General features: G+C 38.1%; 1 protein-coding gene across 1 annotated transcript in view; it reads right to left on the reverse strand.

Moving 5' to 3' along the window:
- Positions 1–17,436, reverse strand: part of IFT56 (intraflagellar transport 56) — a 66,467-nt gene that overhangs the window by 31,233 nt on the left and 17,798 nt on the right. Inside the window, exon 8 of the mRNA XM_050784995.1 lies at positions 1,735–1,809. Within this exon, the coding sequence (XP_050640952.1) occupies positions 1,735–1,809 (75 nt within the window). The remainder of the gene's footprint in view (positions 1–1,734; positions 1,810–17,436) is intronic.

Consider the following 17,436-nt stretch of genomic DNA (forward strand, 5'->3'; position numbering starts at 1 on the left):
TTCTCTTTCTAATCTCACTCTCTAAGAATTATCCCTATTTCATGTTCCTTTCAGTCATATATTCATATAGTGTTTCTTTACCATAGCTGTATATTATATCCACCTGGGATGCTTTAAAAAAAAAAAAACTAGGCCGGGCACGGTGGCTCAAGCCTGTAATCCCAGCACTTTGGGAGGCCGAGACGGGCAAATCACGAGGTCAGGAGATCGAGACCATCCTGGCTAACACGGTGAAACCCCGTCTCTACTAAAGAAATACAAAAAACTAGCCGGGCGAGGTGGCGGGCGCCTGTAGTCCCAGCTACTCTGGAGGCTGAGGCCGGAGAATGCCGTGAACCCAGGAGGCGGAGCTTGCAGTGAGCTGAGATCCGGCCACTGCACTCCAGCCTGGGCTACAGAGCGAGACTCCGTCTCAAAAAAAAAAAAAAAAACCAAAAAAAAAAAACCAAAAAAAAAACTGATAGCTGGGCTCCAGACCAACTATTAAATAAGATTCCCTGGGGGTGGGGCCCATGCATCATTAATTTCAAAAGCCTCCCAGGTGATTAAAATGTGCAGTTGTAAATGACATTACATTATCTAGATGATGCTTCTTGTTTGCCCTTTCTTGTCTCATTTGTTGATACTCCTTCCTCCAGTCATAAATACAGATGCTATTTTGGAACCATATTTTTCTGTTTTTAATCCTTTCTACAATATTTATTTAACTTCAGCAATTGAAAACCTTCCATATTAATCTGTCAATACTCTTACAATAACTCCTAAATTTATTCTCAAGTCTTTATCTTTCTCCAAGCTTAAATTCCAGACTACCATATAACCCATAATGCTCCAGAAAAATTAATCTGGCTTCTATTTAGAAACTAAATTTAAAGTTAAAAGATTAGATGCAGAAACTCATAGTAGAAACTATCCAAATAAAACTGTATCTGTGATGGACGCCTGAATTAGAGACGAAATGGAGTAAATATAAGACATTGCCAGCAAGAAGAGAATAGGATTTAGTAACTGAATAGGTACTGGAGATAAAGAGAAGGGGAGAATCTAAAACAGCTGTGGTTTACTGGAAGAACTGGTACTACAAAAAGGAATAGAGAAATCAGAAGGAAAAAGCATAGTTATTATTATTGCCACTTTTGGATGAAGAATCTCAGTAGTATTAGTTGATTTGCCCAGTGTTCCCAGGTATCTGAATTGAGAGCAGCTGTTCTGCATCTCACTATATTACATGGTTGATAGAATCATAATCTAGCCCTAAACCCAACCACCCATCCAATTTGAGTGTCTGCTATTCCCCACTACAAATTTACTGTTCTAGTAAGATAAATCTGCTCACAATCGTTTACATATGTCACCCTCATTCTAGCTCCATGTCCTTGACTAGAATGAACTCTCTAAATCTCAGCCATCCTTCAAAGATGCAAAAATATTTGCCATTTATTTTAAACCACAGGGGGATATGTTCCTTTGTCTTTCCCCAAAAAACAGACACCTGGATCTACGCTGCCTTGTGCTTCTTTCCAAATATTAAATATATTCCTGTTCTCCCAACAAGGACTTCCTTAAGGAAACAGACTAGTACTTTAAAACTTATCTCCTCCACAGTGAGGAGGTGTTCCCTTGGAGTAAAGCATTATTTGCTGGGGCTTCTCCTTTTATTCATCTTTCTAATGGCTGTGATATACCAAAGCAGAGTAGGACTGAAGTCAGTCAAGATGGCAAATCGTTATTCACCAGATTGTGCCTGATGAGTTCTTTAGCAAATTCAAAGGATGAAGAAGCATTGTCCATCAAGCTTTTGAGTTCTGCCTGAAATTTAAAAAAGAAAGGCTTATGAAAATGACAAGTGTATAGTTCTTATACCACATATTGACACAATGGTTTATAATTTACAAAGAATTTAACAAGCTATTTCATTTGATCCTCATGACTCTAGGTCAATGTAATTATTATTACCCACATTTTCAAATAAGGGCAATAATAAATGAAAACAATGAGGCTTATAAAAGTTAAGTGATTTGGGCTGGGCACAGTGGCTCATGCCTGTAATCCCAGCACTTTGGGAGGCCAAGGGGGCGGATCACAAGGTCAAGAGATCGAGACCATCCTGGTCAACATGGTAAAACCCCCATCTCTACTAAAAATACAAAAAAATTAGCTGGGTGTGGTGGCACACGCCTGTAGTCCCAGCTACTAAGGAGGCTGAGGCAGGAAAATCACTTGAACCTGGGAGGCGGAGGTTGCAGTGAGCCAAGACTGTGCCACTGCACTCCAGCCTGGTGACAGAGCGAGACTGTCTCAAAAAAAAAAAAAAAAAGTTAAGTGACTTGAAACTTATACTAAGCAGCAAGTTTGAAAACTGGGATACTCACGTCTGAAGACTCGTAGAGTTAGTTTTTTCTTTCAGTGTCAAAGGTGATGAAGGAGCTAAGCCTTAAACAACTAAGGCTGATTCTTTAATCTGAAAGGAGATTTTAAGAAATCCTCCTTTCATCCCTTTTCTATTTCTATTAGTGGGTTGTTCAGCTTTTCTGGATAAAAATAATTAAATTCTTGATTGTTCTTCACTAACTATCACAAACTCGTTCTGCCTGATCTCATAATTGGGAATGCATGTCTGCTCAGCAATTTTTCTATCACTCTTCTCTCGTCCACAGCACAGTTCCAAAGTTTTGGGTAATATTAGGTTACATCAGCAGTTTTCAAGCTTTTTGGTCTCAAGATCCCTTTTATACTCTATAAATGATCTCAAAGAATTTTTGTTTATGTGGCAAATAGCCCTCAATACTTATCATATTAGAAATTAAAACAGAAAAATTTAAGTATTCAATTCATCGAAAATGGTAGTAATAATATGCCTTAAAATATGTCGGAATTAACATTTGGTCTCAATTTCAGAGCAACTTGTCATTTCTGAAAATAAAAACAATCAAATTTTTTTAAAAGTTTAAAAATAGGCCAGCCGCGGTGGCTCAGGCCTGTAATCCCAGCACTTTGGGAGGCCGAGTCGGGCGGATCACAAGGTCAGGAGATCGAGACCATCCTGGCGAACACGGTGAAAGCCCGTCTCTACTAAAAATACAAAAAATTAGCTGGGCGTGGTGGCGGGCACCTGTAGTCCCAGCTACTTGGAGGCTGAGGCAGGAGAATGGCGTGAACCCGGGAGGTGGAGCTTGCAGTGAGCCGAGATCGCGCCACTGCACTCCAGCCTGGGTGACAGAGCGAGACTACGTCTCAAAAAACAAAAAAAAAGGTTTAAAAATAACAATAATAAACCCCACTACAAATTGACATACATATTTTTTTTACTTTAAAAAACTGTATTTATCAAATCAAAAATTTAGTGAGAACAGTGTTATTGTTTTACATTTTTTGCAAATCTCTTTAATGTCTGGCTTAACAGAGGATAGATGGATTATAATATCTGTATCTGCATTCGATCTATTTTGAGTCCATATTGTGCCAGGTGACAAGGACAAAAAAGAAAGCCCAATACCAGTACAAGGTGGGAAGTCTAGTGAAAGACCCTTCCCACAATCAGCAGGAACTACTAAAGAGCTACATGGCAAAGGAAGGATAAAATGGAATTTTCTATGAACTTTTTGGGGACCCCTTGAACATAAATTAATAAAATAAAAAAACAGTTGTATAATAGGATTAAAAACAAAAGTTGGTTTTTGAAAAGACTAAAAAAATGTGAAAATGTAAATGAAATTATCAAATTTTTAGAAAAATACAACTTACCAAAAATAACAGAAGAAGAAATAGAAAACATGCATAGTCTTATAACGACTAAAGGAACTGAATTAGGTAATTTAAAATCTTCCAAACCTAGACAGTTTTATCAATAAGTTCTACCAAACATTTAAGAAAAAGCCAATGTTATACAAACTCTTCCAGAAAGTAGAAACATATGGTACCTGCTTCAATTAATTCATTTTCCTTTGAGATAGATAACCTTTGCACCAAATCCTGACAAGAACTATACCAAAAAAGCAAATTATAAACCAATCAAACCAATATGTATTGATGCAACAAATTAAATAATAGCTATCTAATATGTGATATGTAAAGAGAAGAATGAACCATGATGAAGCTGGGTTTATTCTGGTATAAAGTTGATTTTTAAAATTTTTTATTTTTTTGAGACAGGGTCTCACTCTGCTGCCCAGGCTGGAGTTCAGTGGTGCCATCTTGACTCACTGCAACCCCTGTCCCCCAGGCTCAAGTGATCCTCCCACCTCAGCATCCCAAGTGTCTGGGACCACAGCTACACACCACCACACCAGGGTAATTTTTCTATTTTTAGTAGAGGTGGGATTTCACCGCGTTGTCTAGGCTGGTCTCAAACTCCTGACCTCAAATGATCCCCCCACCTCAGCCTCCCAAAGTGGTGGGATTACAGATGTGAGCCACCACGTTCAGCCTAAAGTTGATTTAACAATAGAAAATACTTCAAATAATTTGCCACAAGAATAAAGGAAAATATGATCGTTTCAATAGACAAAGAATACACGATGTTATACTTCAACATCTGATCCTTATGAAACCTCTTAGCAAACTAACACTGGAAGGGAATTTCCTTAATCTGATAAAGGATATCTTTTTAAATCTACATTAAACATCATGTTTAATGATGAAATATCATTTCTTAATGATGAAATATCATCAAAAACTTTCGTTTTGAGACAAAAAACCTTACAAGTGTGTGTGTGTATATATATATGTATATGTATTTTTTTTTTTAGATGGTATTTAGCTGTGTTGCCCAGGCTGGAGTGCAGTGGTGCAATCTTGGCTCACTGCAACCTCCGCCTCCCGGATTCAAGCGATTCTCCTGCTTCAGCCTCCCAAGTAGCTGAGATTACAGGTGCATGCCACCACGCTCGGCTAATTTTTGTATTTTTAGTAGAGACGGGGTTTCACTGTGTTGACCAGGCTGGTCTTGAACTCCTGCCTGCATGATCTGCCTGCCTTGGCCTCCCAAAGTGCTGGGATTATAAGTGTGAGCCACTGCACCCAGCCACAACAATATTTCAAATATTCAACAATGTTCCAGAGGCCCTAGTCGTGCAATAAGAGAGAAATAAAATTATAAGAATTAGGAAGGAAGAAACAAAATAATGATATGATTATATATATACATATATATAAAATACAAATGGATTTACAGGTAAATTATTAGGATTAATAAGAGATTTCTCAAAAGATGACATGCTAATGACCAACAGGTATATGAAAAAATGTTCAGCACTACTAATCATCAAGGAAATGCAAATAAAAACCACAATGTGATATCATCTCATTCCAGTTAGAATGGCTATTATCAAAAACACAAAAGATTACAAGAGTTGGCAAGGATGTCGAGAAAAGGGAACCCTTGTGCACTGTTGGTGGGAATGTGAATTAGTAGTGTAGCCATTATGACAAACAGCATGTAGATTCCTCAAAAAATTAAAAATAGAATTACCATACGATCCAGCAATCCTACTACTGGATATCTATCCAAAGGAAATGAAATCAGTATGTCAAAGAGGTATCTGCACTCCCACGTTCATTGCAGCATTATTCACAGTAGTCAAGATATGGAAGTAATCTAAGTGCTATCAACAGACAAATGAATAAAGAAAATGTGGTAAATAAACAATGAAACTATTCAGCCTTAAAAAAGAAGGCAATTCCATCATTTGCAACAACATGAATGAACCTGAAGGACATTAGTTAAGTGAAATAAGCCAGACACAGAAAGACAACCACCACATGATGTCACTTGTATGTGGAATCTAAAAAAGTTGAACTCACAGAAGCAGAAAGTAGTAGAGTAGTAACCAGGGCCTGGAGCCAGGAGGGTGAAGATTGGGAAGATGTTGGTCAAAGGATACATTATTTCAGATGGAGGGGAGGAATAAGTTCAATGAATCTATTGTACAACATAGTATACATTATATACAACATAATGTACAACACTATTGCACAACAATGACTTCTAGTTAATGACAATGTATTATATATTTAAAAATTGCTAAGAGAGTAGACTTGAAGTGTTCTCACCACAAAAAAAAATGTGGGTAATACATATGTTAATTAGCTTGATGTGACCATTCTACAATGTATACATATTTCAAAACAACATGCTGTACACCATACATATATACAATTTTTGTTGCTTTAAAAAATTGTTTAATGTAACTTAAAACAAGATAATCTAGCAAGATCTCTTAAATTGACCTCTTAAATTGATCCAAAGTCAATTTTTAAAAAAAGTTTTATTTTATTTTATGTGAACAGAGTCTCACTCTGTCACCCAGGCTGCAGTGCACTCCAGTGCAACCTCCATCTCCTGGGTTCAAGCAATTCTCCTGCCTCAGCCTCCCAAGTAGCTGGGATTACAGGCATGCACCATCATGCTCAGCTAATTTTTGTATTTTTAATAGAGACAGGGTTTGACCATGTCGGCCAGGTTGGTCTCAAACTCCTGACCTCAAATGATCCACCAGCCTCAGCCTCCCAAAGTGCTGGGATTACAGGCATAAGCTACCACACCCAGCCGATCTTAGGTCAGTTAAAAAAATCTACTGTAGAACTTACTCTTTCCCAGCTGGAACCATGAAAAGTGTCAAAGAAAAAAAAAAAAAAGGGTTCCAGCTGTGCCAGAACTCCTTAAAGAAAAGCATGGCAAAGGAATTTCATAGAGTTGAAGATTAAGAACCTGACAAAGACGTTTTTCCAAAAGAGACTTCAAAAGGAAAGAAGGTGGCCAGGTGCAGTGGCTCACACCTGTAATCCTAGCACTTCGGGAAGCCAAGGTGGGTGGATCACTTGAGGTCAGGAGTTCAAGACCAGCCTGGCCAAAGTGGTGAAACCCATCTCTACTAAAAATCAAAAATTAGTCAGGCATGGTGGTGGATATCTGTAATCCCAGTTACTCGGGAGGCTGAGGCAGGAGAATAGCTTTAACCCAGGAGACAGAGATTGTAGTGAGCCAAGATCACACCATTGTACTCCAGCCTGGATGACAGAGCTAGACTCTTTCTCAAACAAAAAAAAAAAAGGCAAGAAGGAGGCTTTTATATGAAACAGTTAAGCACTACCACAAGAAATACAGGCAGATGTACAGACCTGAGACTCCAGTGGCTAGGATGGCAAGAAAAGCTGGTAACTTCTACATACCTGTAGAACCTAAATTGGCATTTCTCATCAGAATCAGAGGTATCAATGGTGTGGGCCCAACGGTCTGAAGCCTTCCCTTTGCCAAATCTTCAGTGGCACCTTTGTTAAACTCAAGAAGGCTTTAGTTAACATGATAAGGACCGTAAAAGCATATATTACATGGGAGTATCCAAACCTGAGGTCAGTAAATGAACTGATCTACAAGCATGGTTATGGTAAAATCAGTAAGAAGCAAATTGCCTTCACAAACAACACTTTGATTGCTTGATCTCTCAGTAAATATGTCATCATCTGCATGCAAGATCAGATTCATGAGATCTATACTGTTGGAAAACACTTCAAAGAAACAAACAACTTCCTGTGGCCCTTCAAATGATCTCCATGAGGTGAAATGATGAGAAATACCACCCACTTGGTAGAAGGTGGAGATGCTGGCAACAGGGAAGACCAGATAAACAGGCATATCAGAAGGATGAACTAAGGTAACCACTGTGATTATTTTTGTAATTGGTCAGTTAATAAACAGTGACTGGTTTCAAACTGAAAAAAAATCTATTGTAGTTCTATACATCACTACAAAAAGTCAAAAAATGAAATTTTAAAATAAGATACCACTTACAATAACATACAAAATACCAAGTTCCTAGAAGCAAATCTAACAAAACATGTAAAAAGACCAATACAAAGGCCAAGCACGGTGGCTTACGCCTATAATCTCAGTGCTTTGGGAAGCCAAGGCAGGCAGATCACTTGAGCCCAGGAGTTCAAGACCAACCTTAGCAATGTAGTGAGACCTGTCTCTATGTAAACATTTTTAAAAATTAGTTGGGCACAGTTGCACACACCTGTAGCCCCAGCTACTTGGGAGGCTGAGGCACAAAGATCACTCAAACCTGGAAGGCAGAGGTTATTGTAAGCCATGATCCAGCCACTGCACTCCATCTAGCCTGGGTGACACAGCCAGAGCTTGTCTCAAAAAAAAAAAGAAAAAAAAAAAAAAAAAAAAAAAAAAAGACCAATACAAATAAAAAAAAAAAAAGCACAAAACCTGACTGAAAGAAATTAAAGATCTGGCTGGGCGCAGTGGCTCACGCCTGTAATCCCAGCACTTTTGGAGGCCCAGGCGGGTGGATCACCAGCGGTCAGGAATTCAAGACCAGCCTGGCCAACATGGTAAAGCCCCGTCTCTACTAAAAATACAAAAGATTAGCTGGGTGTGGTGGTGGACGCCTGTAATCCCAGCTACTTGGGAGGCTGAGGCAGGAGAATCGCCTGAACCCAGGAGGTGGAGGTTGTAGTCAGCCAAGATCATGCCACAGCACTCCAGCCTAGGCAATAAGAGCAAAACTTCGTCTCAAAAAAAAAAAAAAAAAAAGAAATTAAAGATCTAAATAAATGGAGAAAGATACTATATTCATGAATTTAAAGACTTAATATAAAACTATTAATTATCTCCCAACTCATCCATGGATTCAAAGCAACACAATTAAAATCCCGACAGGTTTGTTTCTGTGTTTGGATTTGGCAGGCTTGTTTTACAATTCATACTGAAAGATAAAGAGCCAAGAATAACCAAGACCCCCTTGAAGACTAACAGCATGGCAAAACTTGCTAGACCCACTACATGTGATGCTTTTTTTTTTTGAGACAGAGTCTCACTCTGTCGCCCGGCTGTAGTGCAGTGGCTCGATCTCGGCTTACTGCAACTTCTGGCGCCCGCCCAGGTTCAAGTGATTCTCCTGCCTCAGTCTCCCGAGCAGCTGGGATTACAGGCACCTGCCACCACACCCAGCTAAATTTTTTTGTAGTTTTAGTAGAGAAGTGGTTTCATCTTGTTGGCCATGCTGTTCTCAAACTCCTGACCTCGTGATCCGCCCGCCTCAGCCTCCCAAAGTGCTGGGATTACAGGTGTGAGCCACTGTGCCTGGCCTACATGTGAAACTTGATTACAAATCTGTAGTGATTAAGGCCGTATGGTAATGAGAGCAAGGATACACAAATGGATCAACATAATACAGAGTTCAGAAGCAGACATATCTAAACACTGGAATTATTTTCCAAAGGTGGCAGAATAGTAGGAAAAGACTGATCTTTTCAATAAATGGTCTGAAACAATGAGTTATTCTTATGAAAAAAAATAAAATTTGACCTCTGCCTCACAGTCTACACAAAAATCAATTCCATGTAGAATATGGACTTACGTATAAAAGAAAATTAGGAAATAAACAACATACCCTAAATAACAAATGGGCCAAACAAACCAAAAATAAAATTAGAAAATACTTTGAGATAAATGAAAGATACAATATAACAAAACTTATGGGATGCAGTTAAAGCAGTGCTTAGAGGAAATTTTATAGTTGTAAATGCCTATATTTAAAAAAGAAAATAAGAAAGACCACAAATTAATAACCTAATTGTAAAAAAAAGAGAAAACTAAACATAAAGCATACAGAGGAAGGGAAAAAATAAAGATTAGAGCAGAAATCAATTAAATAGACAAGAGAATGGAGAAAATCAATGAAACCAAAACCTGGTTCCTTGAAAAGATTAAGAAAACTTTTAGCTAGATTGACCAAGAAAAAAACAATAAACTCAATTTACTAGAATCAGAAATGAAAGAAGGAAAAATACTACTGACCTTAGAGAAATAAAAAGGATTACAGAAGAATACTATGAACAAGGATAGGCCAATATATTAGATAATTGAAGTGAAAGGGATAAATTCCTAGAAAGACATAAACTATCAGAACTGACTCAAGAAGAAATACTATTAATAGACCTACAACATGGGTCGATGTGCACAGACTGACTTAATGTCATTAAGATAGTATTAAGCCCCAAACTGATCTTTAGAGTCAATGCAATCCCTAAAGAAAGAAATTAGATTAATAATTTTAAAACTGCACTGAAATAAAAAGCCCAGGTCCAGATGGCTTCACTGCTTAATTATACCACTTAAAGAAGAGTTAATACCAATTCTTCACAAACTCTTCCAAAACACAGAAGACGGAACTTTTCCCCTTATACTATGTGGCTAGTATTACCCCAATACCATAACCAAAAACAAAAAACAAAAAAAACCAAAAAAACGGCCGGGCGCGGTGGCTCAAGTCTGTAATCCCAGCACTTTGGGAGGCCAAGATGGGCGGATCACAAGGTCAGGAGATCGAGACCATCCTGGCTAACATGGTGAAACCCCGTCTCTACTAAAAATACAAAAAACTAGCCGGGCGAGGTGGCGGGCGCCTGTAGTCCCAGCTACTCGGGAGGCTGAGGCAGGAGAATGGCGTAAACCCGGGAAGCGGAGCTTGCAGTGAGCTGAGATCCAGCCACTGCACTCCAGCCTGGGCGACAGAGCGAGACTCCGTCTCAAAAAAAAAAAAAAAAAAAAAAAAAAAAAAAATTACAAGAGAAGAAAATGATCAATATCTTTTTTGAATATGGACACAAAATCCTCCAAAAAGTTCTTAGCAAATGGAATCCTGTAATACATTAAAAAGATTATTCACGATGACCAAGTGAGATTTATTCCAGGAATACAAGGGCGGTTTAACATTCAAAAATCAATTAATATAATATACCATATCAATAGAATAAAAACCAAAAACTAAATGATCATCTCAATAGCTACAGAAAAAGCAGTTCCATTTAACATCCTTTCATGATAAAAACATTTGGAAGTTCCCCCACTTGAGAAAGAACATTTACAAAAAACCCACAACTAACATCATACTTAACAGTGAAATACTGGATGATTTCCACCTATGATCAGGAACAAGACAAGGATATCTGCTCTCAGCACTTCTATTCAACATTGTACTGAAGGTTCTTGTCAGGCCTCTGAGCCCAAGCCAAGCCATCGCATCCCCTGTGACTTGCACATCCGCCCAGATGGCCTGAAGTAACTGAAGAATCACAAAAGAAGTGAAAATGCCCTGCCCTGCCTTAACCGATGACATTCCACCACAAAAGAAGTGAAAATGGCCGGTCCTTGCCTTAAGTGATGACATTACCTAGTGAAAGTCCTTTTCTGGGCTCATCCTGGCTCAAAAACCTCCCCCACTGAGCACCTTGTGACTCCCACTCCTGCCCGCCAGAGAACAACCCCCTCTTTGACTGTAATTTTCCTTTACTTACCCAAATCCTATAAAACGGTCCCACCCTTATCTCCCTTCGCTGACTCTTTTCGGACTCAGCCCACCTGCACCCAGGTGATTAAAAAGCTTTATTGCTCACACAAAGCCTGTTTGGTGGTCTCTTCACACGGATGCGCATGACAGTTCTAGCCAGGGCAATTAGACAAGAAAAAGAAAGAAGAGGCATCCAGACTGGAAAGGTAGTAGTAAAACTATCCTGATTCACAAATTAATCTTATATATGGAAAATCCTCCTGAAAATCTTCAAGAAAGCTAATAAGTGAGTTCAGCAAGGTTTCAGGATACACTCAATACAAAAATCAGTAGTACTTCTATTCTCTTGCAATGAACAATTCAAAAATGAAATTAAGGCAACAAGTTAATTTACAATAGCATCAAAAATAATAAAATAGTAATAAATTTAACAAAAGAAATGGAAAACTTGCCCCATAAAAACCACCAAATATTGTTGAAAGAAATTTAAAAACACCTAAATAAATGGAAAAATATTCCATGTGAATGGATTTAAAGACTTAACGTTATTAAGAGAGCATTAATCCCCAAACTGATCTTTAATGCAATCCCTATCAGAATCCAATCTAGGTTCTCTGTTGGAATTGATAAGCTGATTCTAAAATTCATATTGAATTGTAAGAGATCAGAGTAACCAAAACAAGCTTGGAAAACAAGCAACAAATTAGGAGGCCTCATACTTCCTGATTTCAAAACTTGTTACAAGTAAGGAAGATAGTGTAGTATTAATGTAAGGATAGACATATAGACCAACGGAAGAGAACTGAGTCCAGAAGAAATGAATCCATTTGTCTATGGTAAACTGATTTTCAACAAGGGTGCCAAGACCATTCAAAGGATGAAAGAATAGTCTCTTCAACAAATGGTGCTGAAATAATTGGATATTCACATGCAAAAGAATCAAGTTGGACTTTTGCCTCATGACATTTACAAATGTTAATTCAAAATGGATCAGAGACCTAAAAGCTAGGATTATAAAACTCTTAGTGGAAAAACCAGGGGGAAATCTTCATGGCCTGGGACTTGGCAATGGAATCTTAGATATAACACCAAAAGCATAAGAAACAAAAGGCAAAAAAAAAAAAGAGATAACTTTGACTTCATCAAAATTAAAAACTTTTGTACTTCAAAAAAAAAAACGCTATTAAGAAAATGAGCCGGGCGTGGTGGCTCACGCCTGTAATCCCAGCACTTTGGGAGGCCGAGTCAGGTAGATCACCAGATCAGGAGATTGAGATCATCCTGGCTAACACGGTGAAACCCCGTCTCTACTAAAAATACAAAAAAAATTAGCCGGGCAAGGTGGCGGGCGCCTGTAGTCCCAGGTACTCGGGAGGCTGAGGCAGGAGAATGGCATGAACCTAGGAGGCAGAGCTTGCAGTGAGCCGAGATGGCGCCACTGCACTCCAGCCTGGGCAACAGTGCGAGACTCCATCTCAAAAAAAAAAAAGAAAGAAAAGAAAAGAAAATGAAGAGACAATCTTCTACAGAATAGGAGAAAATATTTGCAATTCATGTATCTGATAAGGGACTGTACCTAGAATATATAAAGAACACGTGAAACTCAATAACAAAAAGACAAATAACTTATTTCAAAAATGGGCAAAGAATAAACATTTCTACAAAAAAGATAAGCAAATGGCCGACAGGCACATGAAACAATGCTCAACATCATTAGTCATCAGGGAAATGCAAATAGAAACCACAAGATTCCACTTCACACCACTAGAATGGATGGCTAGAGTCAAAAAGTCAGATGATAACAACTGTTGGCAAGAACGCAAAGAAATCAAAATGTTTATAAACTGCTGGTGGGAATGTAAAACGGTGCAGTTACTTTAGAACACTCTGGCAGTTCCCCAGACAATTAAATATAGAGTTACCATATGACCCAGCGATTCCACTCCTAGGTATAAACCCGAGAGGGCTGAAAACATACATACAAACAAAAACTTACACAAAAAGTATAATGTTTATAGAAGCAGCATTTATAATAGGCAAAAGTTGGAAATAATACAAGTGTCTATCAACTGATGAATGGAAAAAACTAAAACAGGTATATTCATAAAACAAAATATTATTTGGTCATAAAAATGAATAAAATACTAATACATGCTACAACATGATGAACCTTGTAAACATTATGCTAAGTAAAAGGTGCCAATCATAAAGACCAAATATTATATGATTCCATATATATATGAAATATCCACAGCAGGCAAATACATAAAGACAAAGCACATTAGCGGTTGCTTAGGGCTGGGGGAATGGGGCAACAGGGGTTGATAGTTGAAGGGTATGACTTTTTTTTTTTTGAGACGGAGTATCGGTCACCCAGGTTGGAGTACAGTGGCACAATCTCAGCTTACCGCAACCTCTGCCTCCCAGATTCAAGTGATTCTCGTGTCTCAATTTCCTGAGTAGCTGGGATTACAGGTGTGCGCCACCACGCCCAGATAACTTTTGTAATTTTTAGTAGAGATAGGGTTTCACCATGTTGGCTAGGTTGGTCTCGAACTCCTGACCTTGTGATCCACCCGCCTCGGACTCCCGAAATGCCAGGATTACAGGTGTGAGCCACCGCGCTCAGCCATTTCTTTTATTTTTTTGGAGATGGAGTCTTGCTCTGTTGCCCAGGCTGGAGTGCAATGGTGCAATCTCAGCTCATTGCAACCTCCGCCTCCCGGGTTTAAGCAATTCTCCTATCTCAGCCTCCCAAGTAGCTGGGACTACAGGCACACGTGGCCACGCCCAGCTAAGCTAATTTTTTGTATTTTAGTAGAGTCGGGGTTTCGTTGTGTTGCCCAGGCTGGTCTTGAACTCCTGAGCTCGGGCAATCTGCCCGCCTTGGCCTCCCAAAGTGCTAGGATTACAGGCATGAGCCATCGTGCCTGGCCAACATTTCTTTTCGAGATAATGAAATGTCCTAAAATCGACTGTGGTGATGGTTGCACTTAAGCTGTGACTATACTAAAAAACCAATTGTACACTTTAAAAGGGTGAATTGTATGATATGTTAATTATATCTCAATAAAGCCATATAAAAATAAAACTATAAATTGAAGATGTAGGTCATCATATCTACGTTAGAATGAAAGTGACCTTTCCAAAAACATGACACCAATGTTAGAAACCATGTAAGAAATATTTCACGTGAAACATATCCTTTATGTTCTGTTCTATTTAACATACATATTAGGGTTTGTCTTTTCTAATTTACTAATCTTTGTCTTTTAATTGGAGAACTTAATCCTTTAAAATATATTGTAATTACAGAAAATTTGTGCTTACAAAGTAAAATAGGCTATTAGAAGATAATATCAGAATTGATTGGGCACAGTTGCTCATGCCTATAATTCCAGAGCTTTGGGTGCTCAAGGTGGAAGGATTAGTTGAGGCCAGAAGTTTGAGACCAGCCTGGGCAACATAACAAGACCCCATCTCTACAGAAAATTTTAAAATTGGCCAGGCATGGTGGTGCATGTCTGTAGTCCCAGCTACTTGGGAGGCTGAGGCAAAAGGATCACTTGAGCCCAAGAGTTTGAGGCTGCAATGAGCTATGACTGTGCTACTGCACAGCCTTGGTGACACAGTGAGACACTGTCTCTAAATAAATAAATAGATACATTTTTTAAAAAGATGGTATCAGAAAATATAATCTTGAGCTAGGAAATGCTTTCTTTTTTCTTTTCTTTTTTCTTTTCTTTTCTTGCTCTTGTTGCCCAGGCTGAAGTGCAATGGCGCAATCTTGGCTTACTGCAACCCCTGCCTCCTGGGTTCAAGCAATTCTCCTGCCTCAGCCTCCCAAGTAGCTGGGATTACAGGCACGTGTCACTATGCCCAGCTAATTTTGTATTTTTAGTAGAGATGGGGTTGCATCATGTTGGTCAGGCTGGTCTCGAATTCCTGACCTCAGGTGATCCACCCACCTTGGCCTCCCAAGGTGCTGGGATTACTGGTGTGAGCCACTGTGCCTGACCGGAAATGGTTTCTTAAACAAGATACAGAAAGCACTAAACATAAAGAAAAAGATCAATGTGACTATGTTTCAGTCCATAAAATCTTTAATAATTACAAACATTTACTGAGAGTTTACTATGTGTATCAAGTTAAGGACTTTACATACCTCATACCATTTAATCTTCACAAGAACCTATGATGAGTCAATACTATTATTTTCCCTGTTTCACAGATGATGCTTAAGGAGGTTAAGTATTTCACCTGAAGTCACATAGCAACTATGCCAGGGTTGAAATTTGGGTCTATCTGATTCCAAGTCCAAACTCATAATCTCTACCCTAGAGGCCATGCCAGTTTTGGGGGAAAAGTTCTTCAACTCTTCAGTCTCTAAAACCAGCAGCTTTCTCCTCTTTTATTTTATTTTTTTAAACCAGTATCTTACATTCAATGTTTCCATTTTTTCATCATCTACTTGCCATCCCTTCTGCCATACCCTTTATGAGAATTCCCAATCTGGGTTGTTACTCACTCACTCCTGATCTCCTTGCAACCTAGCTTCAAGCTCCAGTAATAATGATATCCTAATCAGATAAGGAAATGTAGGAAACGCTAATTAAAATGGCCTTTTCTCAGTCTTCATTTCTACTGACCTTTTGTACCTCCTCCTTCTTTAAATGTGATTCTCCTTAATTTGTCAGTCATACTTTTAATTTCTCATTCAACAAATAAGTAGTTGGCATCAACTTTGTGCAAGCATTGTGCCCAGTCCTGGGAAACAAATGTCAAAAGACACAGTCTCAACCATCAATGAGCTTGTTTAGATTGAAGATAATTAGGCAACTGACAAATAATAAGCAGAATGGAGACATTGTGTGTGTGTGTATTGCAGTATATTTTAGTGGTTAAGTCTATGTTGGAGTCAGATAGACAAAAGTTTGAGATCTGAATTTGCCACTTGTTATGTTAGTCGCGTAAGCATGAACAAGTTACTCAAAGTACTTTAAGAATTAAGTCAATCATTATAAATTATTTCCTGTTTACTTTAGAAAAGCAGGATGCTATTGGTGTTTGTGAGAGACTAAACAATGTAATATAGACCCCGTTATGCAAGTTAGAAGAATGCCTGAATTTAAATAGTTTATTAAAATTATAATAATTAAACGCAAACTCTATTTTATTGCTACCAAAAAAAGTTCTTCAGGTACATTTAACATAGCCTTCTACTGCTGGACTACATTATAAAATCAATATATAAATTACATTGACACAATGTCAAAGGAAAAAGCTTGCCTTTTGAGGTTAGAAGTACACTCTGATGTCCTAACTTGGATAATTCTAGGTGTATCCTATAGATAGGATATTGAGTAACCATACTAGACTATGGAAAAGAGATACACAGACAAACTGTAAACATTTAATAAATTGGACCATACACCAAAATTGGTAAATTTCCCCAAGACTGACTCTTGCTCTGTTGCCCAGGCTGGAGTGCAGTGGTGCAATCTCGGCTCATTGCAACCTCCTCCTCCCAGGTTCAAGCGATCCTCTAGAAAGGCAAGAATGTATTTCATTTATTTGTTCTTACTAATGGGTGAAAACTCTAAAGATACCAGATTGCAAATCCAGTCTATTACTAAACTGCTGATGCTGGAAACAAGCCAATTAGGCAGACTTGGGGGACTCTTTAGTTGAAATGACCATTATCCCAAAAATGTATTTTATTTAATATATATGTATATACTATGTGCTCAAGTGTATAATAAGCAATTCAATTTGGAGGGCAAGGGTAGGATTTTTAAAGTTTGACACATGCAGAAATTTTACATTTAAATTTTGGTGTCTTCTGACATCAACTAAAGTAATAACCATGTTAAATTATCTATTTATATTCATATATTTATATATAGATATAGTGTAGAACATATTATCTATTCTATATCTACCTATGATATGTATCTACCTATATCGATATATTGTATATGTATATATGTGTATATGTTAAATAAAATTATGTTATTAAAATGTTAGTAAAGTTACATGTTATTTAAAACATGTTAAATGAAATAAGAGGAGGTAACAACCTATGGCCTCCTGTGTTTTCTTGGTTTCCTATAAAATGAGAACTACAATAGCC

Source organism: Macaca thibetana, chromosome 3 (genome assembly GCF_024542745.1).
Source record: "Macaca thibetana thibetana isolate TM-01 chromosome 3, ASM2454274v1, whole genome shotgun sequence".
NCBI classification, from domain to species: domain Eukaryota; kingdom Metazoa; phylum Chordata; class Mammalia; order Primates; family Cercopithecidae; genus Macaca; species Macaca thibetana.